General features: G+C 34.9%; 1 protein-coding gene across 2 annotated transcripts in view; it reads right to left on the reverse strand.

The window, feature by feature from the left end:
* Positions 1-9,085: 9,085 nt before the first annotated feature.
* Positions 9,086-25,335, reverse strand: part of LOC120413708 (rhophilin-2) — a 49,157-nt gene continuing 32,907 nt past the window's right edge. The window contains exons 1-8 of one of the 2 annotated variants that reach the window (XM_039574629.2): positions 21,094-21,119; positions 20,875-21,028; positions 13,592-13,733; positions 13,312-13,523; positions 13,143-13,247; positions 11,913-13,025; positions 9,990-10,142; positions 9,086-9,931 (exon numbers count right to left, since the gene is read on the reverse strand). In XM_039574629.2, the coding sequence (XP_039430563.2) occupies positions 9,719-9,931; positions 9,990-10,142; positions 11,913-13,025; positions 13,143-13,247; positions 13,312-13,523; positions 13,592-13,733; positions 20,875-21,028; positions 21,094-21,104 (2,103 nt within the window). In that variant the 5' untranslated portion in view covers positions 21,105-21,119 and the 3' untranslated portion in view covers positions 9,086-9,718. Of the gene's footprint in view, positions 9,932-9,989; positions 10,143-11,912; positions 13,026-13,142; positions 13,248-13,311; positions 13,524-13,591; positions 13,734-20,874; positions 21,029-21,093; positions 21,120-25,335 lie in introns of those variants that run through there. The other variant, XM_052706777.1, reaches the window with a different exon arrangement.

The raw sequence follows: 25,335 nt of genomic DNA on the forward strand, positions 1-25,335 counted from the left end.
TTTCCTAAAATATAATAGCTAAAAAGGAAAATATTTTTTAAAAAAATTAAAATTTTAAATAAAAAATCTGGTGATTTTAAAATTCAAAATTTCTTGCATTCTTGAATTGCAAATCATTGAAATAAGTAAAACAATACTAGAGTTTTATTTGAATAGGTCCAATAATCATAGGAAATCTCATTGTTTATAGGACCTTTTGAAAATATTAGAACTTCAAAGATTAAAAAAAACAACTTATGGATTTCAGAAGTTTGAATAATTATATTTAGTTTTCTTCTATGTTCTGAATTTTAAAATGTTTGAACTTTGGATTGAACGGATGATACACCATTTTAAATCCCGGGCAGACGGTAATAACAAAATTCTTGCCATTTCAATAACAAATACTGTTAAAATAACAGAAAGTGTTATGGATTCTTCGTGAAACATCATTTTTGGCATAAGAGTTGAATAACAGTTTATGCTATCATAACAAAATTTGTTATTGGTCTGAAATTGATTGACAGCAAAATCATCTTGGGAATAACATTCCGGATAAGTTGCTAAAATAACAAAAAATAATAACAACGATTTGTTTGAAGAATAACTTAAAATGTTATTAGTTTATTATTACAATAAAAAAAAATCATAACGGTAAATAACGAACTTGTTTTAAATAACATAAAATGTTATTGGCCTACTATTTTAATATCAAATAAAATAATAACAATGATTTGTTCGAAGAATATCTTAAAATGTTATTAGTTTATTATTACAATAACAAGTAAATCATAACGGTGAATAACAAAACTAAATAACATAAAATGTGATTGGCCTACTATTTTTAATATCAAAAAATGTTATTCCAAAGTTATTTCAGTCTGCTCAGGATGGCTTTAGTTTGTGTTCTGTAACAATTGTTTTCAAATAAATAACTTTTTTTATGAAAGATTTTTTGAGTTTCAATAATTTTTTTGAGGATTTTTACCACGACTGAATTTTAATGTAAAACATTATTAAACTGTTTTTACCTATTGTTAAATATTTTTTTATTAGTTTTTTTGTTGAATTTTATAAACAAAGCGTAAAGAAAATATATGAAAGGGTTGGCCTAATATGAACAATTTTGAAATTTTTAATCAACATTTTTATGTTTGAAAAAAGAGAACGATGACCCACTCGTCATTTTTTATCAGCCCAATTTGTGATCAAGTGCTGTGGAGTGATAAGACTTGAGAAATTGCTGAGGTTTAGCACAAATTAAGAATTTTTTTTATAAATCAAACAAAACATGACTTTTTTTTATTTGACTGTTATAATTTGCTTTTTGACGATCGTTTTTGATATGAGCATATTATGATGCATAAGTTAACTGTTGATTGGCTTTCAGTGTGTCTTTTCCAATTATTTTTCTAAAACTGCAACAAAATAAAAACCAAAAGCAAACTGTGAACACTACGCCACGCAAAACGCTGTTCTTCTCCCCCTCGACGCAAAATAATAAAACTAGCAAACAAAACAGAGATCGGTGTACTTACCGCACACAACCACACACACACACATAGATACAAAGTTTATCTTCTTTTTTTTGCTACGCACTCCTTCTAAACTGCTATCAAAACCAGCAAACACACGCAACATTGGAGTAGAGTAAAACTGAGAGCGTAAAACAGTACATACAAATACATACCCATAAACAATTAACGGTGTCTTGGTATTAATATAATATAAAATTTATAAAACGATTAACACAAGTGAGGAAGAAGAAGAAGAGAAAGTAAAAACAATTCGGAAAAAGTCCAATCGCAAAAAAAAAATTGTTGGAGAGAGAAAAAAAGAGCAAGAGATAAAAATAATCTAAAGATGACTACTATTTACAACCAACAAAACAAAACAGAAAAGAAAAGAGAAGTAAATCTGTCTCAAACACACACATGTATACACACCTTGAACTAGGCACACTCACAAACCAGAAAACCTACAAACTTCTCGCTGCTGAGTTGGTCAGGAAGGGGTTAGAGTCTACTAATCGTTAAGGGGAAAACAAAACAACACTTTTTTTTCGGAGAATTTTTACAAATTGTTTCGTTTTGAACTGTTTATTTATTCCGCTTGGCCTCGGTTGATGATATATGTAGCACACGATTTTTTAATCCAAAACAAGTAAAGTGAACATAAAACAAAGATTCCAAAATAAATTTAACGTTATGCAAAAATGTGGAGAAAAAATAAAAAGAAAACGAGATGTTATCCGCGCGAGTGCAAGTGAAACTACCTATTAAATATTATTACTACACATGATAAAAGTTAAGTAAGATGGAGCGGAGGACGAAGGTGATGATGACTTTTTTTGTATGGTTTAGAACCGCAACGCAAAAAAGAGAGAGATACTTTTTTTAAAGATGGTTAAAATGCTAACATTAGGGCAGCGCTTGTTTAAGTTACTTTTATGTAAGCTGATAACATTAAACACAGTGAAGGGCATAAACACATAAAGAAAACGAACCACACATTTTACACACATAAACAAGCACACACACAAATACACACATACAATGCAGAGATAGCAGCAGCAGCAGCAACAACTTAGATAAGAGAACATTCAGATGGAATTTAGGGAGAATGGATGCAACAAATAAAGTCGTACGCAAAATTATCATATAAAAATGGTGCAGTATTTTTGTTTTATTCTAAAACTGGTTCGAAATTATAAATATCTTTTATTATTACAGGGTGGCAACTCCATTCGGGAAGTCGTAAAAAAAACACTAAAAATCGAAAGACACCAGGGTTGCTAGGTGAAATTCGTACATTTTGCATGAAAACATAAAGAAAACAGGACAGAATGGCAACAAAATTGCAGCCGTGTGAGAGTTCGTGAGAGATTTGCAACCTGCGAATATTAGGACCAGCGGGTGGTGGAAGATAGAACTGATGGCACGGAATTAGAGGCAAAACATATTTTTAAGTGCTTTTTAAACAACTTAAACACAACTTTATTACAATAATGAAAATGCAGATTAATTCTAAAAGAGCTGCCGTTTACAACGTAGAATTATGCTCTTTTTGTTATCTAATATGTTTGATCCCTGACAAACCTGCCAAACATACACGCAATTCTCGTAGTTAAAAATGTCAAAATGCTCGTCTGTTATCGAACTGAGATACAGTCCAGATTTGATTCTCTGAAGCCTCGATTATCCGATTGCAGTCATCCCACATATTCGGAACACCCACGAATTCAGAACACTTTTGTGGTGATTTGTCAATAGGATGCAAAATGCAACTTTTCTATCGTCCCTGCTTTTTTTAGAACCTTCATTTGGACATTATCTTGCTATTTCACTAGTAAAAGTAGGACTTTTTGAACAAAAAACATCATTCCAAGACTATTTTGTCCAGAGCAGCAAAACACTGCCTCCAAATGGCCTGTTTCATAATTGTGGGATGTTATTGTGCCTCCCACAATTGTGGAACACCTGAATTTAACTGATATTTTCACAAAAAAAGTTGTCAAAGCATGGATAAAACATCACTTAGCTTGAGTTTCACTGGTTTCAGTGTGTGAAGTCATTATTTGGTAATAAATATGTACTCCTGGAGAGATCCAAAGTTTGTTTACATTCGTAAGAAAAAAGTGTTCCGAATTTGTGGATTTCAAGGGTCAAAGTAATTCTTCAAAAACTTCATGTAAAAGTTAAAATTTGCAGATGTTCGATACAGCATTCGAAAGATCGCAAGAAAAGCTTTCAAATGAAGGTAAAAGCGAATCACTACGTTCAATTATCGATGTGCTATGATTTTTTGATAATTGGCCGATCTGGAAAACGTTCCGAATATATGGGATGACTGTATCTGAAGGTTTGTACTGGGCTTTGGATAATCGAATCACGAACATTTTTTTTCGTTTTATTTTATCATCTTGTTTTGAACATCAAATTCGAGTTCTGTGACCACATTTTAGTGATATTTGAATGGTTGAATGCCTAATGAATTTAAAAATGCATTTTTTCAATGTTTTATCACTGCCATCTGCCTGACAGTGAAATACCCTGGGCTTTGTCATAATGAGTGTCATAGGTTTGATGCTTGTTTGGCAAAGAGTATGATTTGATTCGATGTGGAATTAAAATCGAAGTGTTCAGTATATTGCTGAAGCTTCCATTTTTACACATGGACACCACTTCATGCTGCGAGAACCCACTTTGGCGTAGTCTCAGGGCTTAATCGATGGCCGGTAAGCTGTCATCGAGACAAGGAGGTTCTCTGATAGTGGAAATATCACATTTGTACAATGGACCGCTACATATGTGATTTTTCCCTATCTTAATGTGGGTGTCAGGTTAGGATGCGGGTTTAAAAAAATAGTGTTTGTAGAATTTAGGAGTTTAACTATAAATATCAACTTTTTATACTTTGCCTTTAGTTATTTAGGGACAAAATTAGTAACAGTGAATTTAGTAATTCTATCAGAATCGGTGATTTTCATTCAAGTAGCATAAAAACCATTCTGATTTGTCAAAATTTCCATAGAGTCTCGATCAATCAATAGTGAAATGATATCGGACTAAATTCGTTGATCTGTTGAACTAACGGTTGTCGGATTATGATTGTATCGACCGTTGTTGCGAATCGAGGATCTACTGGAATTCTGACGAACAAATGGTCGTCTCTTTTTCAATTCACGACTTGTAAAATATCAACTGTTATTTTTTTTTGTTTTTTAAAAGAAGCCAGACAGGTTTTAAAAGAAACGTTTTTTTTGGTTAATAATTAAAATGTCGGGGATTTGAGATAAGAGTAGCTTTCGGATAGGTTGCTTTAAATCTTGTATTCAATTCAAGTTAGGTAGTTATCCGCAAATGAATATTTGAATTTTGGCTGCTGTCCATACAAAAATTGTAAGTTAATACTCAAACAACTGTTACTTTTGTGTGAATTTTCTGATCAATTTGGTGTCTTCGGCAAAGTTGTAGGTATTGTTGAGGACATTTGAGAAAAAAAATAGGTACACGGAAATTTTTTTTGCAGATTTTTTAATCAACTTTTTTTTCACTGAAACTAAATTTCCCAAAATAAGTATTTTTTGATTTTCGAGATTTTTTGGTATGTTTTAGGGGACAAAAATCCGCAACTTTTGAGCCATAGAGAAACATGGCCAAAAAATCTGCCGCCGAGTTATGAATTTTTGAAAAAAAGTGATTTTTGGAAAAAATCGAAGTTCCATGCAAAAACAAATTTGACATTAGTTTTAAATGCAAAATTGAATTTGCAATCGAAAAGTACCTTACTGATTTTTTTTTTGATAAAGGGCTCCGTTTTCAAGATATAGCCAACGTTCGATTTTAGCAAAATATTTGCAGTTTTCAATTTTTCAAAAATAGTGACCATGAGTGACCGTTTCTAAAAATTTTTTTTTTGAAAAGTTCAGAAAATTTGCTATTAAATTGTCTAAGAGACATTGAAGATTGAACCTCTGGTTGCTAAGATAGAGCCGCTTTAAGAAAAAGAAACACGAAAATTGAAGTTTTCTAAATCTCAACAAAACAACCCATCATTTTCTAATGACGATATCTCAGCAACTTATGGTCCGATTTGAAACATTTGTGAAATTTTCCGATCTTTTTGAAAAAAAATATTTTAATTGTTTTTAAAATAAGACTAACAATTTAAAAGTGCCAAACATTGAATATTGCGCCCATTTAAAATGCTAGTCTTGATTTAAAAAAATTCAAATTATTTTTTCGAAAAGATCGGAAAATTTTACGAATGTTTCATGCATTAACATTGAAAATCGGACCATTCGTTGCTAAGATATCGTTCAGAAAATTCACTCAAAAGTTACAGTTGTTTGAATATTTACATATAATTTTTGTATGGTCAGCAGCCAAAATTGTATGGAGACTTGTATGGGTGAACCAATGACGCAAAATAGCTTATTTGGTCATAGGGAAAGCCCCCACAAAGTTTGAGCCAAATCAAAAAATACAAATAAAATCCATTTCCGGTTTTGGTAGAGAATTGCTCTTATCCGAAAGTTCAATTTTGCCAACGCCTTCGGATAATCGAGTCTGGATTAATTGTACCATGTTTAAATTTTCACAAAAAAAAAACATATTTTATGAACACTTTTATAACATTAATTAATACACATACAATTGTATGTTGGTATTAAAACGAGTCAAACTAAAAAACTTTTGGGAAATTAAGGAGTTTTCCGGTAAAAAAAATTTGGAGACAGAAAAATCAAGTCTGTCATACTGGTATTGCCGAAAACCACCAAAAAAAAAAACTAGGATTGGACATATAGCAATGGTCACTATGGAGACTTTTATGTAAAATTGTCTGGGAAATCGATTCCCACTATCGGTTTTTGAAAATTTCAAAAAACAGTTTTAGTAAATGATTTTTGGATTTTTTAAGGAGAGACATACCATCCTGCATGTTTCGTGAGTCTTTTTGTAGGCCAGGCCTGCCCAACGTACGGCCCGCGGGCCGGATCCGGCCCGTGAGGTCATTTCATCCGGCCCGCGACGACTTTTCAAAATAGTTCTATGACCGGCCCCTAACGCTGACCATGGAACATTAAATAAAAAACGTTACTTAATCCACCTTTAGGTGGTTGGTGCCTTCCTCTCATTTATAGAGTGATTACAATCCCCTAAAGTGTCCACATGGTTTATGGATCTCCCTTACCGTGATCACAGCACCTAAGAGGTCCTAATAAAAATAAGTGACGAGTAAAAAAATAGACTTCCTACAGACTTTTTGTCAAGATTATACAGACACCGCCTTTCAGGAAAATGGCATCCCTCTACAAGGCTTTTTTCGTGGCGATCAGACGGGACCATTTGAGGTTATGTAAATTCAGACCATTTTTTAAACTGCTTGTGATTTTAGATAGGTAAGTCAGATCTTGAAAATTCTTAATCCACAAGAAAGGTCTTCTCACATGCTTTCTAAAAATATATAACATGTGGGGGTTTCATGAAAAAAACACCCTTTTTACCATAATTTTAATTTAATATGAAACCGTTTTTTTAACGTAACTTTTTAAATACATGATAAAAGTGCATGAATTTAAATAGCAATTTAGGGGACGTTAAGACGGATCGATTAAAACCATTCCGGCCAACATCGGTTGAGCCTGTGACGAGATATTCCAGTGACATTGATTTGGTACACATGTCTACATACAGCCAAACACACAGACATTTGCTCAGCTGGTGATTCTGAGTCGATATGTACAAATGAAGGTAGGTCTAGGAGGTCTAATTAAAAAGTTCATTTTCCGAGTGATTTTATAGCCTTTCCTCAGTAAAGTGAGGAAGGCAAAAATTGAGTGTCTAAATAAAAAAAATAAACTTGAGATCATTTTTTTTGCGATAAAATGATGTGAATTCAACTATTATTTTGATTTGGCTTTGTAATTTTGAAATATTTTTTCTTTCGAATGCATTTTTTTAATGTTTTAATTTACTCATGTCATTTCTTTATTGAAAGTTTCAGAATCAACCAATAAACTGTAAAATGGCAAAAGATAACGAAATTACCCATTTCGTAAAATTGTTAAATGAAAAAAAAAAAAAACAAGTATCGCTGTCTAAAACTGAACAAAAGACATTTAATTAAAAAAAAAATACAATTTGTACCATGTTTACTGCAAATTGAAGCTTTTCTTTTTTGAGGAACTTGATTAAAATTGATTTTTTCAATAAGTGGGTAAGCAAAAATAAAAGTATTTTTTAGTAAAACTTTGCAGTGATAAAGTTTTGTTTGAAAGAGCTTACAGACAGCAATTTAGTCATACTGAAAATAAAGATTGCTGCAAAAAATTCTAGAATTTTTAAAAAGTCCAAAATAAGTAAAGAAATCAGCGAGCAGAAATATTTTTTTTCATAAACAAAACATACCCAAACAATTAAAAAAAAATCAAATAAACTTATTTTTGAAATTATCTTTCTAAAACCAAGGTCATGAACTAACACTATTTTATTTATTGATAGGACACATAAAAAACATTTAAAAAAAACTGTAGACTTGAAAGAACCTATAATTAAAAAAAAAATACATTTTCGACTTTTATCAAACTTTAGTTCCGGCCCGCCACTGGTTTAGAAAAGTCAGATCTGGCCCGCAGGGCCAAAAGGTTGGGCACCCCTGTTGTAGGCTATTTCCTTAAAAAATTTGAACGAAAAAATATCGTGACATCACCTTTAAATTTACATTTTAAAATTAAAAATCATAGAAGCGGCGTGTAATTTTATTTCAGTGTATTTTTTCAGAAAGCCCGTCCAATTTCATACATGTTTGTCTTTGACCATTTCTGGATACGATTCAACGGCTTCTAGATACAGCAATATTTAAATTATGTAATACAAAAATAACTAATTTTTATGCTATGCTTTATGTTTCATCAACAATTTTAAAGAAAGAAATTTGTAGATAATTTGCTCAAAAGTGTTTTTTTTCAGAGGCCGACGAGCGTAAAGCTGTTGTTTTCAAAGCCATGTATTTTCCATAAATTTAGAAAACAAACATAAATTTCATTAACTCACTTCTATAACGGACTTCAATACATTATTATGCACACTCTCAATTAGAGCTTGCTACCAGAAATTTCAATACGCCCAAATGCATACTTTATGCAGCATTTGAACCTCTGGCAGAATAGAATCGTAACCTACGTTATTTTCGTTGGGTTTATCTCATTATTGATTTTTAAATGGTTTCTTCTGTCATTTGGTTCGTTAAGTCTTATTTTTCTCATGTTTATTTTTGTAAACCAATTTTCCATTTTTTTTTGGTTTACCAAATCGTGTTGTTGTATGTGCACAGCTTGATATGTTTATCAAGATGAAATTGGTAAAAATGTACGCTTGTATGACCCACCCTTAACGAATTGTTCGATGGGAGTAATGTACATGCGTTTATACAAAACCTTGGGCTAAAGAGAGCTTCTTAGAGGGACTCGATTGCTGCGTCCGTGATGGGGAGACACGAAATAATAAAACACGAACATTTATTTATTCAACGAATGTTTATTGCTCAACTACCTTTACACTTGATGGGATTTTGGGAAGGTTTATTTTCTACAATCTACAGGTTATTTTCAGGAGCACTGTACGAAATATATTTATTCTCTTTTACGTTAAATATAATTCCTGCTGGATTATTTCTCTCGATCGATTAATCTTACAATTAAATTTTCTCAAAATAAGAAATGAAGACTTATCAATCGGTAAATTTACACTCATTTCCATTTCTAGTTGTTCAACTAAAACTAACTTCTATTTCAATCAATTGTCTTCAGCCGTCTTTTAAAAACAGAATCAACCGCTTGCCGCCAAGGAGGAGGACCTTCTGCTGCACTGTTTAAAATCAATAAATATGTTGCCGGGCTCTCACTTTTTTTCAGGAGGTGAATCGAAGGTTTAAAAGAGGGGGAAAACTTGTATAAATTAGGCTGTTTAAATTTAAAGTACACGCTACTTGATGGCATCCTTCTTTTTACAAAACAATAAAAAATAAACCCTTAAAACTGCTTAGGTTAAAATGTAAAGAATAAAGTGCATTTAAAAACGTAAAAAAGAATTTGTTTTTGCGTGCGCGGGGGCTTCTTTCTTCACACAGCTGGACATTCGCGCGCTGGCGAATCGAGCCCAGGTGTGACTGTACAATTTGTAAACACTAAACTTTTGTGTGTAAAGATAACGCGAAACAGTTTTTCAAAAACAAGTTAGAAAATCTTGCCCAGACTCTGCGTCCGACGGAACGGGTTCCAACTGCCGGAGGTGAAGCTGCTGAGCCGGTTCTTGCCCAGCTTGGGGCGCGGTTTGATGCCGCCGTTCTTGGTGGTGGTTCCGGTCGGGCTGGGTGCACCGGAGGACACTCCGGAGGAGCTGCCCGACAGCGTGGAAATGGAGCCCTTCGAGTGGGTTGAGGCCATTGGCTGAAATAATGCAAATTTAATTTTAAATATTGTTAAGTTGAAAACTATAATAAATTACCTTCAAATAGTTGCGATCCATCGGGGTGATCACCTTCAGGTCCAGGCTGTTGGTGCAGTTCCGGATCAGCTTCAGCACCTGCTGGTGGTTGTACCACTTGACGTCGATGCCGCACAGCTCCACGATGAAGTCGCCCTCTTTGATGCCGCCGAGCTGATTGAGGAAAAGAGAAGAAAATTTATCAAATTTGGTCCAAATCATGTCCAAAATGTAAAATTCTCAAAATTGATTAAAAAAATTAAAAAGAGTTTAAAACGTAACTAACAAAATTGTCGAAATCGTCAAAATTTTCAAAATTGTAAAAATTGCAGCAATTGTCAAAATTTGTAAAATTCAATTGCAATTGTCAAAATTGTCAAAATTGTCAAAATTGTCAAAATTGTCAAAATTGTCAAAATTGTCAAAATTTTGCAAATTTTTAATTTTTTTTTTCAAAATTGACAAAATTTTCAAAATTGACAAGATTGTCAAAATTGAAAAGATTTTCAAAATTGTCAAAATTGATAAAATTGTCAAAATTGTCAAATATGTCAAAATTGTCCAAATTGTCAAAATTGTAAAAATTTAAAAAAAATGTTAAATATGTCAGAATTGTCAACATTGTCAAAACTGTCAAAAATGTCAAATTTGGAGCCTAACATTTCAAAAGGGCACAAAACTTTTGTAAACAATAGTGTATCCCTTTCACTCGTATGACAGTTTGCATAAGGTGTGAGAGGGATACACTCTTGTTTACAAAAGTTTTGTGCCCTAATGAAATGGAAAGCACGAATTGTCAAAATTATCAAAATTGACAAAATTGTCAAATTTGTCAAAATTGTCAAAACATTGAACCAATTGACAAAATTAAAAATAATGCCAAAACTAAAAAAAATTCATATTGTCATTTTTGTCTGAAATATTTGAATTTTATCAATTTTGCCAGTTAAGCTTTTGTCACTTTTGTCATTTTGATAAATTTTGTCAATTTTGTGAATGCATCATTTTGTTTTTTTTTTTCATTTTTGTTAGTTTGTCTTTTTCTACAATTTTTTCTACTTTGTAAATTTGGTTAGTTTGGTCTGTTTTGTAAATTTAACGAATTTGTGTATTGGTAATTTTTGTTTATTATTCCATTTTGTTTAAATTTGTCAATTTGTTCAATGTTGTCAATATGGAAATTGCCAAAATTGTCAAAATTTACTAAGTTTACCAAAATGACAAAATTTACAAAATGAGCTACATTGTCAAAATTGATTTCATTTTAATAGTATAGGCAAAAGTTTCAAAAAGTGCAAAATTGACAAAATGTACAGAATTGCCAAAATTCACAAAATTGATAAATTTCACAAAATTGATAACATTGATCAAATTGTAAAAATTTCAATAATGGCAAAATTTACAAAACCGACTAATACACAAAATTCACTAAATTTACAAAATTGACCAAATGGACAAAATTAAAAAAAAAACTAGGCGAAAATGACAAAATTGACAAAGGCTTATTGACAAAATTCATGAATTTCAAATTTTATAGACAAAAAAGACAATATAAATAAAATTTACAAAATTTAAAATAAAAGATAAAATTCTCAAAATATATCAAATTGACCAAAAGACAAAACTGTCAAAATTCACAAAACTAGGCCGTTTCCTCATCCGAGATGACAGGAAAAGTAAGTTGTTTTACAACGAAATTGAAAAAAAAAATAGTTTGAAAAAATGTTTTCGAAATGCAGAAAATTTGCAACCAAAATGCATCTGCTAAATTGTTAAATATTAAAAAAAATACTTTGCGGCCCTGCTCGACAGAAAAGGTTCTGACAGCCACACTTTTTTTTAATGTTGGTAACACTGCGCGATTTTGACATTCCGGGTGTGCACCATTCGTGACGCCATCTTTGCTTAAAAATCTCGATTTAAATATCAGAAAACAATACTCACATCCGCCAACGAGTTAATCTCCACGCTGGAAATCATAACCGGCGCATCGCCCCGCACGTGGAACCCAAAGCTCTCAAAGTTATCCACCAGAACGCTGCTTCCACCACCGCTACTCGCATCCCCTCCACAGTCGCTTCCCGCACTACTTCCGGTGGTCCCCGCCGGCGTCGATCCCACACCCGTCCCGTCCGACGCGTTCGACACACTCTTGAAGCACACGTCGCACGACCTCAGGTCGTTGTAGTAGTTGGTCTTGTTGCCACACTGGCACTTTTGCCGTGGACCACCGTCTCCGTTGCTACTTCCGGCGCTGCTTCCGCTGCTGCTGCTGTGACTGCTTTGGCTGCTGCTGCCGCCTCCTCCGAGGTGGTGGTAGCGACGTCGATCCAGCGTTCCGCCGCCGGTCATGAGCATCGTGTTGCCACCTTTTTGGAGGCGAATGCAGCGAGGGGCCGTCCAGTGACGCCGTGCCGAGAAGATGGCGATCGGGCCGAGCTTCCGGAAGGGGTCCTCGATCTTGTACGCGGTAAAGTCCGGGCCGGTCAGGGAGATGGTGTACTTGGAGGTAGTGTTGAGCGTCACGTCAATCAGGTCGATGTCCTCGTCCAGGTAGCCGGCGCCGTCCAGCTCCAGGTCCAGCATCTCCAGCTCTTCGGCCGTCTTCTCCAGCGCGTAGTTCAGCACCTTCGTGAGCGCGATCTTGTTCTTGAGCTCGCGGCACATTCGCTGCAGCCGGGCGGCCTCTTCGTGACTAGACAGCGATTCGCGCAGGTGGGCCTTCTTCAGCATCGCCGGGTTGAGATCGCCCTCGAGGGACGACTCGTCGTAGATGAAGGTGTCTCGAGTGAGCGTTTGCGTACTTCCACCGAAGCCCTTGGGTTGGGGCTTGCCCTTGGACGGCGTGCTGGTGGCCTTGAAGCTGTGCAGGGCGGCGTCAATCGACTTGGCCGTGTGGTAGTGGGCAAGCGCTCGGTAGTGTTCGGACTTGAGCGGGACCAGGCCGGCCCAGCACTCGGGAAGGTAGGTGTGCGCCTCGTTGCTCTGGATTATGCGGTGGATCTCCTGGTACTCGCGCGTCAGCTGGGTCGCCTCGCCGGACAGATTGCGGTGGAGCTGGAAAGAAACAAAAACATCTACTGTCAGACAGTTTTTTTTTTTGCTAAACCAACAATATTTCTAGCTAGATCGGTAGAAATTTTGCTTGGCGGTAAGATCAATGTGTGTACATACCGAACTGCAATCAACATTGGTCATTTCTTCTAGCTGTAGTAATAGTTTCTCGTAGAGACACTCGCGTGCCTGCGCCAACATCAGTGCCACCAGCACTTCCAGAACCTGTTGAGGAAAAATAGTATTTCATAAATCCTGCAGCTATTTCAAGCTTGAAGAAACCACCTACCTGTGGTTTAAGGTCCATCGAGGGCGCGTTCGTGAACGTGTCGTAGATGTGCTTGAACACGCCGGCCGCCCGCAGAAAGTTGTCCACCGCCGCGTCCAGGCCCTTCTCCGAGGACCGGTCCTGACGGGCCCCGATCTGGGTGTAGATGGCGGCCAGGTTGAACAGGATGCACGCCTTCTCGAACGCGACCGTCCGCTGACACGAGGGAACCCCTGGGAAGATTACCATTTTTTGTTAGTTTAAGCTGTTCAAGGAATTTAAGATATTGGAGGAAACTCACCGGTCAACGAGTCATACCACTCAAAGTAAACCCCCAGGCTTCGGTCGGGCGGAAAAAATCGTCTCTCGACGTAGTACAACAGGTTGTAGTAGCGGAACAGCAGCGCCACGCCTTGGCCATCTCTGGTCGGGGTTTTTGCGGCCTGAAGAAAAAAAAAACAACAAAAAAAAGCAACAAATGGTATGGTAAAACAAATTTCTGCTCATTTATTATAACTAAGAATATTGGAAAGAACTAAAATTTATAAATTTATAAAATATAAAGTGCTATATTGCGAGAGTATAGTCCTCTCGCGTGTTCATTCGTTCATTGGAACAGTTCATCCTATGAGTGGCTTATATGGACAAACGACCGCCATTTAGTCACCGAACCATGGTGGCCCATACGGCAAAGGCACGGTTCAAAATGCCGAAGGTCTAGGGTTCGAGTCTCGGTACCGGTACTTTTTTTTTGATAGATGAACTTTTTTGGAAAATGAACCATGAGTAAAGTACTCTCGGTAATTTCGGGATTTATCCTCTCCGTCCGCACACAGTACCATTTTACTACCAAATCGTGCTCTTTATCCTCTCGTATGCCGATGCCCAGTTCTGGGTGTAGTTTTTCACAATATGGGTATTAAATGATCGGGGTTTATCAAACATTTCGAATGTAAAGCCATTTTTTTAAATGCTCAAAATTTTCACAAAACTACGTATTTTCGAAAAATACTCAAAATTTCAGTTTTCCACAATACGGGTATCAAACGACCGGAATTTCGTCATATATTTCGATTGTAATAACAACATTTTTTGAAAATACTCAAAATTTTCTCAAAAATACGTATTTTCGAAACAAGACTCAAAATTTTCAGTTATTTCTACCCATATCGTAAAATGCTGAAATTTTAGGTATTTTTTCGAAAATACGTAGTTTTGTGAAAATTTTGAGTATTTTCAAAAATGTATGTATGTATGCAGCAATTCCCCACGAAAACAGCATGGAAAAAAACAAAAGTGCTCGGATCGGGCTCAAAATTTTTCTGGGGGTTCCCTAATCGAAATAATTAGACCCGTATTTTTTTGTTTGGCCATTAGGGTGACCTACGGCGTGTTAGGGTGGTCTGAAAAATGGCCATTTGCGTCGATTTTTTCAAAAACCACTTTTTTCGAAAAATCATAACTCATCGCCATTTTAACCGATTTCAATTGTCTTATACGCAAATGAAAGGTGATAAGTTGGCCTTTCAAAGAAAAAGAATAAGAAGTTTCAAAAATCTAGCCTAACATATGAAAAGGGCGAATGAAACTTTAAAATGCCGTTTTGACGGTGTCTGAACCAAAGAGCCTATGTCTGGAAATATTTTTATCAGATTCCCCGGACATTTTTACAAAATATACTAAAAAATGGGAGGAGTTCATTAACAGGATTCCGAGATATGATTTTTTGAAAATAAAATCCGCGTTTTTTGACGCGCCGCGCGCAAAAACCGGAGAATGACGAAATTGGCAAAAAATGCGATAACTTCAAAATTTCAGCGATGACCTATACATGTCTGGGTACCAAAAGTTGCGTCTTTTTATTACGAAAATTTTGGTACCCAAACATCTACAGCTCATCGCTGAAATTTTAAAGTTATCGCAGTTTTAGTGAAAAAGTTGATTTTTTGCCAATTTCGTCATTCTCCGGTTTTTGCGCGCGGCGCGTCAAAAAACACGGATTTTATTTTCAAAAAATCATATCTCGGAATCCTGTTAATGAACTCCTCCCATTTTTCAATATGTTATGTAAAAATGTCCGGGGAATCCGATAAAAATATTTCCAGACATAGGCTCTTTGGTCCAGACACCGTCAAAACGGCATTTTAAAGTTTCATACGCCCTTTTCATATGTTAGGCTAGATTTTTGAAACTTCTTATTATTTTACTTTGAAAGGCCAACTTATCACCTTTCATTTGCATATAAGACAATTGAAATCTGTTAAAATGGCGAGGAGTTATGATTTTTCGAAAAAAGTGGTTTTTGCGAAAATCGACGAATATTGCCATTTTTCAGACCACCCTAAAACGGGGTAGGTCACCCTAATGGCCAAACAAAAAAATACGGGTCTAATTATTTCGGCCAGGGAACCCCCAGACAAATTTTGAGCCCGATCCGAGGACTTTTGTTTTTTTCCATGCTGTTTTCGTGGGGAATTGCTGTATGTATGTATGTATGTACATTCAAAATGTATGAAAAACCTCGATCGTTTGATAACCATATTGTAATAAATAGAAACTTGGAGTATTTTTTTCGAAAATACGGAATTTTGTGAAAATTTTGAGTATTTACAACAATGCCAACAATTTACAACAATGTCTTTTCATTCGAAATGTATGAAAAATTCCGATCATTTGATACTCATATTGGGTAATTCTCCACCAACTCACACGAAATCGGAAAAAGTTGCCCCGACCCCTCTTCGATTTTCGTGAAACTTTGCTCTAAGGGGTTATTTTGGTTCCTGATCACGAATCCAATGTCCATTTTTCGATATTTTGTACCGGTGGGGCGGTACGACCCCTTTCATTTTTCTGATCTTTTACTAAGACACAAAACTAGCTGAACTTTTCTAAAAAAATACTTTCAAAAACACACGATTGAGTTTTTGGGGATAAAAAATCGAAAAACTGGTCAAAAATTGTCAAAACAATAACTTTTTCAAATTTTTTTTTTAGAATTCGGATAACTCGTGGAGAATACATGCAAACCCCTTATGTATATATATCAATTTTTTTTGTCTGCTCTACAACTTTGTAGAACATTGTTACACTCTAAAATGTAACCCTGCAAAGTTAGAAAAAAAGACGTAATTTTAAAATGAAAAATTGTGTTCTAAATGTTAAAATTACCCTTCTGGGTTATTTCAGATTCGAAAAGTACACTAAATTTCCCATAAAATAACATGTCCCACGATTTTTGACAGTTGAGCAAATCTCTACGAAATCGGTCTTTTTTCTTCAATTTTAATTTTTGTATTTTTTAATCCATCTGAAACTTTTTTGGTGCCTTCGGTATGCCCAAAGAAGCCATTTTGCATCATTAGTTTGTCCATATAATTTTCCATACAAATTTGGCAGCTGTCCATACAAAAATTATATGTGAAAATTCTAAAATCTGTATCTTTTGAAGGAATTTTTTGATCGATTTGGTGTCTTCGGCAAAGTTGTAGGTATGGGTATGGACTACACTGGAAAAAAATGATACACGGTAAAAAAAATTTGGTGATTTTTTTATTTAACTTTTTATCACTAAAACTTGATTTGCAAAAAAACACTATTTTTATTTTTTTTAATTTTTTGATATGTTTTAGAGGACATAAAATGCCAACTTTTCAGAAATTTCCAGGTTGTGCAAAAAATCATTGAGCGAGTTATGAATTTTTGAATCAATACTGATTTTTTCAAAAAATCGAAATATTGGTCTCAAAAATTTTTCAACTTCATTTTTCGATGTAAAATCAAATTTGCAATCAAAAAGTACTTTAGTGAAATTTTGATAAAGTGCACCGTTTTCATGTTAAATCCATTTTTAGGTGACTTTTTTGAAAATAGTCGAAATTTTTCATTTTTTAAAATTAGTGCACATGTTTGCCCACTTTTGAAAAAAATATTTTTGAAAATCTGAGAAAATTCTCTATATTTTGCTCCTTCGGACTTTGTTGATACGACCTTTAGTTGCTGAGATATTGCAATGCAAAGGTTTAAAAACAGGAAAATTGATGTTTTCTAAGTCTCACCCAAACAGCCCACCATTTTCTAATGTCGATATCTCAGCAACTAATGGTCCGATTTTCAATGTTAATATATGAAACATTTGTAAAATTTTACGATCTTTCCGAAAACAATATTTTCAAAATTTTCAAATCAAGACTAACATTTTTAAAGGGCGTAATATTGAATGTTTGGCCCTTTTGAAATGTTAGTCTTGATTTGAAAATTTTGAAAATATTGTTTTCAAAAAGATCGGAAAATTTTACAAATGTTTCATATATTAACATTGAAAATCGGACCATTAGTTGCTGAGATATCGACAGTAAAAAATTGTGGGCTGTTTAGATGAGACTTAGAAAACATCAATTTTCCTGTTTTCAAACCTTTGCATTGCAATATCTCAGCAACTAAAGGTCGTATCAACAAAGTCTGAAGAAGAAAAATATAGAGAATTTTCTCAGATTTTCAAAAATATTTTTTTCAAAAGTGTGCAAACATGTGCACTAATTTAAAAAAATTAAAAACTGCGACTATTTTCATAAAAGTCACTTAAAAATGGATTTAACATGAAAACGGTGCACTTTATCAAAATTTCACTAAAGTACTTTTTGATTGCAAATTTGATTTTACATCGAAAAATGAAGTTGAAAAATTTTTGCGACCAATATTTCGATTTTTTGAAAAAATTAGTATTGAATCAAAAATTCATAACTCGCTCAATGATTTTTTGCACAACCAGGAAATTTCTGAAAAGTTGGCATTTTATGTCCTCTAAAACATATCAAAAAATTAAAAAAAATAAAAATAGTGTTTTTTTGCAAATCAAGTTTTAGTGAAAAAAAGTTAAATAAAAAAATCACCAAATTTTTTTTACCGTGTATCATTTTTTTCCAGTGTAGTCCATATCTATACCTACAACTTTGCCGAAGACACCAAATCGATCAAAAAATTCCTTCAAAAGATACAGATTTTAGAATTTTCACATATCATTTTTGTATGGACAGCTGCCAAATTTGTATGGAAAATTATATGGACAAACTAATGATGCAAAATGGCTTCTTTGGGCATACCGAAGGCACCAAAAAAGTTTCAGCCGGATTAAAAAATACAAAAAAAATCGAATGACCGAAATCCTAGAGAACTGCTCAGTTGAGTAACGGGAAATGGCAGCGATTTTAAAACTATTTTTTAACTTTTTTTGATGAAAAATTCGTTTTTTCGGAATTTTGAGTACGCCATCAAATCGGGCGTCTATTTTTTCAATCTCCCTTTGATACCAAATTTCTATCTCTTCACGGTTGCGAGCTACAAATCGCTGAAAAACGTGTCTTAGTATAAAACCAGAAAAATGAAGGGGTCGTACCGCCCCACCATCACGAAATATCGAAAAATGGACCTCGGATTCGTGATCAGGAACCAAATTAACCCCTTAGAGCAAAGTTTCACGAAAATCGAAGAGGGGTCGGGGCAACTGCTGTGTGAGTTGGCGGAGAATGACCCTATTGTAAAAACTGAAATTTTGAGTAATTTTGTCGAAAATACGTAGTTTTGTGAAAATTTTGAGTTTTATTCAATAAAAAAATGGTTTTACATTTGAAATTTATGAACAAAACCCAATTATTTGATACCCGTATTGCAATAACAATTATTTTCAGGTTTTTAAAGAGAAAAAATTGCATTTTCAAAATACAGGAAAAAATATGTATTTTGTGAAAATTTTCATGTAATTATAATTTCAATGGATAGCTGCCATCATCCCAATTCCAAAACACTATAATTTTTTTATGTTAACATGATTTTTCATACGATTATAGACAATGTGTCATAGCCCTGTGCTTCAGTTATGCACGCCTCGGTTTTGCTTCCCCATATGCGGTGCTAAATCGAGGCATGACTGTAAATGGTTTCAACATTTGAATGAAAAAATTATTTAAAATGTATTTGACGCCAGTACAGTTGTTTTGAAATCAATAGTTTTCAAAATACCCTAGAATTAGGGTATTTTAACCATTAGTGGACCCCCTAGTAGAGCCGAAGAACATTTTTCACAAATTTTCAATATTTTAAGCACTTTTTCATAACCCTTTGTACAAAACAATGAAATCTGAAGTCTTTTGAACAATTTTGACTATTTGTTTCATCTGTTATTTGTTTTTAAGCAGAAAAATAGCCATTTGAAAAAAAAGTTTTTTTGCCTTGTTATGGACCCCCTTTTCCTATAGTGGACCCGGGTCCATAATCCGATTGTGGACCCGGGTCCACTATAGGCAAACTGTTATTTTGATACCAAATTTAACCTATATTTGATGTTTTGGTGCATGGTGTAGGTCTAATGATAGATATAATGAATAAAAGATGGATTTTGCTCACTTTTCATTATAAACAAATATGTTTTGTTAACAAATTTGGCTTTAAACAACAAAAAACCTAACAGACATTTAAACACATTTATTTCCGAAAAAGATCAGAGAAAACGTTTCAAAAACCACTATAAACATAAAAATAATTCAAAAAAGTAATCTTGATGCAATTTTTTCCATATTAATTACATAAATGGTTGACCGAAACTAAATAATAGATTTGTTTACAGTTGCTGATAAAACCACGCATGTTTATTTAAAAAAATGTTTTGTTCTTGATGTATTATTATAAAATATCATTTCAAACTGCAATTATGATGCTTCAGTTAAGTACAATTAACTATAGTTTTGATTAATTATAAATTCTTGTGGATACAGCATTTTTGGTACTTTAAACATAAAAACAGCTATATTTATACTCATAATTGAAAAAAATATGCGTTTAGGTTGATAACAACAAGCATTTATTGCATGTTTAGAGAAACTTTTGCTTGAATACACAGTTTTCTTCATTTTTGAAGGTTAAATTAACAGGGGTCCACTTTTGAAAAAGTTTGGATTTCGTTGTCCTATATTGGACCCCCCTTATTTTTGCTCTAAAATGGCAGTTCTTCGCTTCATTTTAGTAAAGATCCTTAAACTTACATTATTTCGACTTGCTGAAGTTAAATAATCAGTCAAAAAATGATTGGATGGTTAATTCAATCATAAAATATAAATGCAGTTTTGTTGTGAAAATGCTAGTGGCCATGGCTGATTTCAGATGTCGAACTCAAAACACTTATTTTGGTGAAAAGGACAATTCAATGTCAGTCAACATTGTTTTAAATGATACTGAACATGCCAAATAAATGATTTGTAGACAACAACACGCTTGAAATTGTGATTTTATTGAATTATTCATCAAAAACCCTTCAGAGGGTCCACTATAGGAAAGGGGTCCACTAATGGATAACGTACCCTAAGAAAAACAAATCTCCCAATTAACATAAGAAACCCATAAGACCCCACAAAACCTTTTGAATGTTTAAAAATTTGATGGATGAGTATTACCTCATTTTTCATGTAGTTTTACTTCAACTTGTGTGGAAATTACTCAAACAACGATGTAAATTTACACTTTTTTTCGAGACAATACTTAACATTTTTTTTGTTAACTCTAAATCTGTCCACCCTCTCGCTTTAAACCAACCTGTCTCGTATCGGTAATGTCCGCGATCGCGTCCTCGTACACGTTCGAGTCCTCGCTGTAGTGCTCCAGGATAAAGTCCGAGAAGGGTTCCATGAAGCTGACCTCTTTGGTTTCCTTCAGCCCGAGCGGGATCATCGGTATGACGTAATCCAGCCTGCAAAAAAAAGGAAAAAAATGCAATAAGAAAACCGGAATTTTGAACTAGTTTAAATTGCCGACATTGTTCGCATTATTACAGCACTTTTCATCACTAAAAAAAAGTCTCCGCGCGATAAAGATCAATCGGCGATGAAAGGAAAGTACACGTTTTACTCGTGTGTGCGGTGGACCCCCCGTTCTGAACAATCGAAATTAATTTTATTAATTTGTTTACTAACCCCCCGGTGCGGTTGCCATGGCGGCGCCGGGGTGAGGCTTTAAATTGCGTAACAAACCAGCTGACGGTAGCTGCAGCAGCGTTTTGCATTTCTTTCGTATTATTTGGGCTTTGGGGTACGGTTTGAGGTTATAATTTTTGGGGGGATGTTTTTTCGTGCCCACGATTATCATTAGCGATGTTATGCACTTTTTGACATTTCGAGGTATTAGGCTATTTTGCGTTTGAAAAAATGTCGAAAGACGAGCAAAATTTGTACAATGCCGAAACTGTCATAATGTCGGCTTGTCAGACTAGCTGTCACTTTCGAGGAAATTTTGGAAACCGTGTTGCCAGATGCACCGTTAACAATTACGCCGAGGGGTCTTCAAATTGCGATTATAGCAAATTGTTCATGCTCAATCAAAAATTCAAAACCAACAAACAACGACATCAATCAACATCAACCGAGGGAAAGGGTTGGGAAGATGAAAACGTGCCCTTTTGCTCCCCCCTCTCTCTCTTCCCCACACCGTTGACTGACAGATCATTTTTCGTGACAAACTGCGGCGTTATGGCAACAAAATGCAACCATTAGGAGACCATGATCACGATCGCGTGCGCTGGAGGGAAATTTGCTTCTCAAGCATCATCGTTTCTGCGACGATGATGAAGTACTGTCACCAGCCTACTCTTCTCTCATCACGGACGTTGTTGGGGGAAATTACCTTTTCAGCCTACCTAGATAATGCAAAATGATGGCCACCCATCTCCCACGTGACTCGTCTCTCTCCGTGATGGGAGCCATTATTTTTCCCTGGCTATAATTATGACATCAGCTTCCTTCTCTGCGCGCACATGTCATCATGTGGCGTCTTCGTAATCATTTTTCCCGTGGACAAACTCGAGCCGAACTGGGGGTGGGTGATGTGGTCAAGATTAGAGACCGTACACTACAAACTACAAACATTGATTTCATGTGGGGTCGAAGGTACACGCACGTTCAAAATCAATAAGATTTCGTCAAAACCGAACCTACCCAAAAATAAGTAAATAAAGCTTCTGTCAAAGATGCGTGAATTTCACTCAGATATTGGTGAAATTCAGTAAATTTTCATTTAATGCCGTGTGAAACTCGCCCAAATCTGACATAAGCTCTATTTACTCATTTCTGAGTCGTCTGGTTTTGACGAAAACTGAGTGATTTTGAACGTGTGTGTATGATTTTTGACAACCTCCTTGACAACAAGTTGGTTGATAACAGCAGATGTTTGCAAGTTTGAAGTTTGATTGACAATCTGCCATTTTTGGTGTGATGCTCTACCTTTCACCTTAATTTGTTACACTGACCATTTTTTGAAACAACCATTCAACAACATTTGTTTGTAAATAACTTTAGTGCGTTTCGCTCCCTGTAAAAAATGCATGAAAATTTTGACTTCTATGAAACTAAGACGAGCTTCCCTAACTCGCTTCAATTTTAACTAGACTTGAAACAAATCTTGAAAGTGGCTACAATCTTCAAACAAGCGGCTATCAAACGATATTGATTGCTTTTCAATTTCACAAGAAAGTAAGAAAAAAAGAAACGATTAACGTTCGCCCAAAAACCTTGACAGCGTAGATGGCACCTCCGAAATGGGCACACTGGGGTAAATCTGTAATTGGACGTCAAGTCCATTCAATATCCATCATTTTCAAACCCAAAAGCGCCCGTTGAGGGGGGGAAGTAAGTGATGGATCCGTCCGTTTTGAGCATCCAAACTGATATTTTGTAGAGAAATTTTTCAAGAGGTAGAGTTTGATGGGGACCCAAAGTTAGTGCAGCGCAATAAAAGTGACGCGCGGTTATTAAGAAGGAAATTGCGGCGCGGTTGAAGAAAGTGAGAAAGCATGTCTCGTTGTGGTAATTGGGTCCAAAAGCAAACGCTCGCGTGGATCACGTTTTGTGAGTTTAATGGGTTTCGGGAGATGCACGATCTGGTGATACATGCAACGTCACTTTGGGTGTTTTGGAAACATATGCGTTAAAACGTAAGAAGCTTTTTTCACTAGTGTTCAAACAAAAGTGATGCACATTTTTACCCAGAGACACAGAGATGGGTGTATTTAAGAGATTCTCAAATAATTAGTTTATTTGCTTTTGAATTAGTTTTATTTATCTGATTCTGAAATACAGAAGTAAAAAAAGGATTATCTTTACTAAACATCGGAATTACGCTTTCAAAATTATTTAATTTCTGCAAACTCAGAAAAAAATAAACTTTTAAGCTGATTTATGAAGAATAGGACGGAATTAATTAAAACAGAATTAAAATTTAAATGATTATTTGCATTCATAACCCTAGTAACATTTTAAGTATAACGCAGGCCATAAAAGCCTATTTAGGTTGGATGAGGGTTTTCAGAACCCTGATAAAACTTGTAAGTTTAAAAAAATTAATGTTACATTTAATGTTACTAGGGAAGCGATCAGGTTCGTTCCAAAAACAAAAATAAGCTCTATAAAAATGAAATAATGCATCTTAATTTTAATTTTTAATCGGGGTATTCAGTTAGGTAGTATTTATTTTATTTGGAACAATATGACTCGTGAATTGTTCCTCCGAAATTCAGAAATGATATTTTTGTATTTTTTTTTTGTTTTGCTTAAACTTTTGAACGGGCCTTTCCTATGACCAAAGTAGCCATGCTGTGTCATTGGTTCACCAAAACAAGTCTTAATACAATTTTGGTAGGTCTGTATCTGTATCTTTTGAAGGAATCGCCGATCGGTATTGTTGAAGACTATTAAGAAAGAAAAAAACACCGGCATTATTTTTGGCGATTTTAAAAGTTCCAAAAAATAATAACCTGCAACTTTTGAGTCATAGGGAAATACGGACAAATAGGGTATTTGTCCCTATTTTGGGCCTTCTAAGCCGAGCGCACTTTTACTTAAACTCTAAACCCTTTTGACGTACGGTTCAGCCCCAGCTCGTACAGTACAGCCGCACAAATTCGGTCGACAACCATGCTGAATCATTGTAATGTTTCCATAGCCATAAATTAACATAAGAATAATTGATTTCAGTTGCATAACGTGCATAATTAGTATGGACATTATTTATATCATTCATTTATGAGTTTTCAACATAATTAAACAATTAATGCACAGCCAAACATTAAACACGTAATATGCGAGAAAGACTGTAATGTGTGAAAAGCGCGCACACACACACACACACACACACACTGTCACAGTTTGGAGAAGTGTCAAATGTACCGTAAATATATATCCATGGTCTCCAAGATGGACAAAGTAACTTTAATCAGTTATTTTATTGATTTGATGGCAGTTTAGTGATTGTTTTTGAGACGGGATTGTGCCACCCACCAATAAACACACATTACCGGTGGTTGAAAATTCGGTTGACGGTTCTCATTCGTGTGCTGAGCGATGCACGCCGTGACGCTGACTGCCAAGAAGCGGTAAGCAAAAGTGGTGAACAATGGTAATGGGCAAGTAGCAATTTGCCAAGAAAAAAGTCAAGAGTACCGTCATCTGGGGTGAATCGGGACATATGGGGCGAATTGGGACAGCAGTTTTAGCAATGTTGAAGCCTAATATTTTGATAATTTAGATTGATTTCGGTTAGACAAGATTCAGAGCAACAAAATGTGTGCATTCATTTTCAAATTTGAAGCTTTTAACGGTTCATAAACTCGCTGTCCCTATTCAGACTGTAGTCCCGATTCGCCCCAGTTGACGGTAATACATTTATTGCATTTTTTCTAATTTAAGAGGAAAAAGTGAATTATTATAGCCCACCAAAAGGAAAATAATAACAGCACAAATCATTCTCAAGTGGTAGATTCCTGCCAGATTTGGTGAAATACACAATGTCGTTGAATTAAGTTTGGTAGACCCAAAATAGGTACTAGACCTAAAATAGGGACAGATACCCTGTTTTGGCGCCGAGTCAGATTTTTTGAAAATTGTGTTTTTTTGGGAATAAATAGAAAACTCAAAAGTATTGCGGTTCGGTTGAGCGTTTTAGCAGAATGCATTACTATGAATACTAAGAGACGAGTTGTTCCTTTTAATTCCGTTATATATTTTTACT

This window comes from Culex pipiens, chromosome 1, assembly GCF_016801865.2.
Source record: "Culex pipiens pallens isolate TS chromosome 1, TS_CPP_V2, whole genome shotgun sequence".
Taxonomy (NCBI): domain Eukaryota; kingdom Metazoa; phylum Arthropoda; class Insecta; order Diptera; family Culicidae; genus Culex; species Culex pipiens.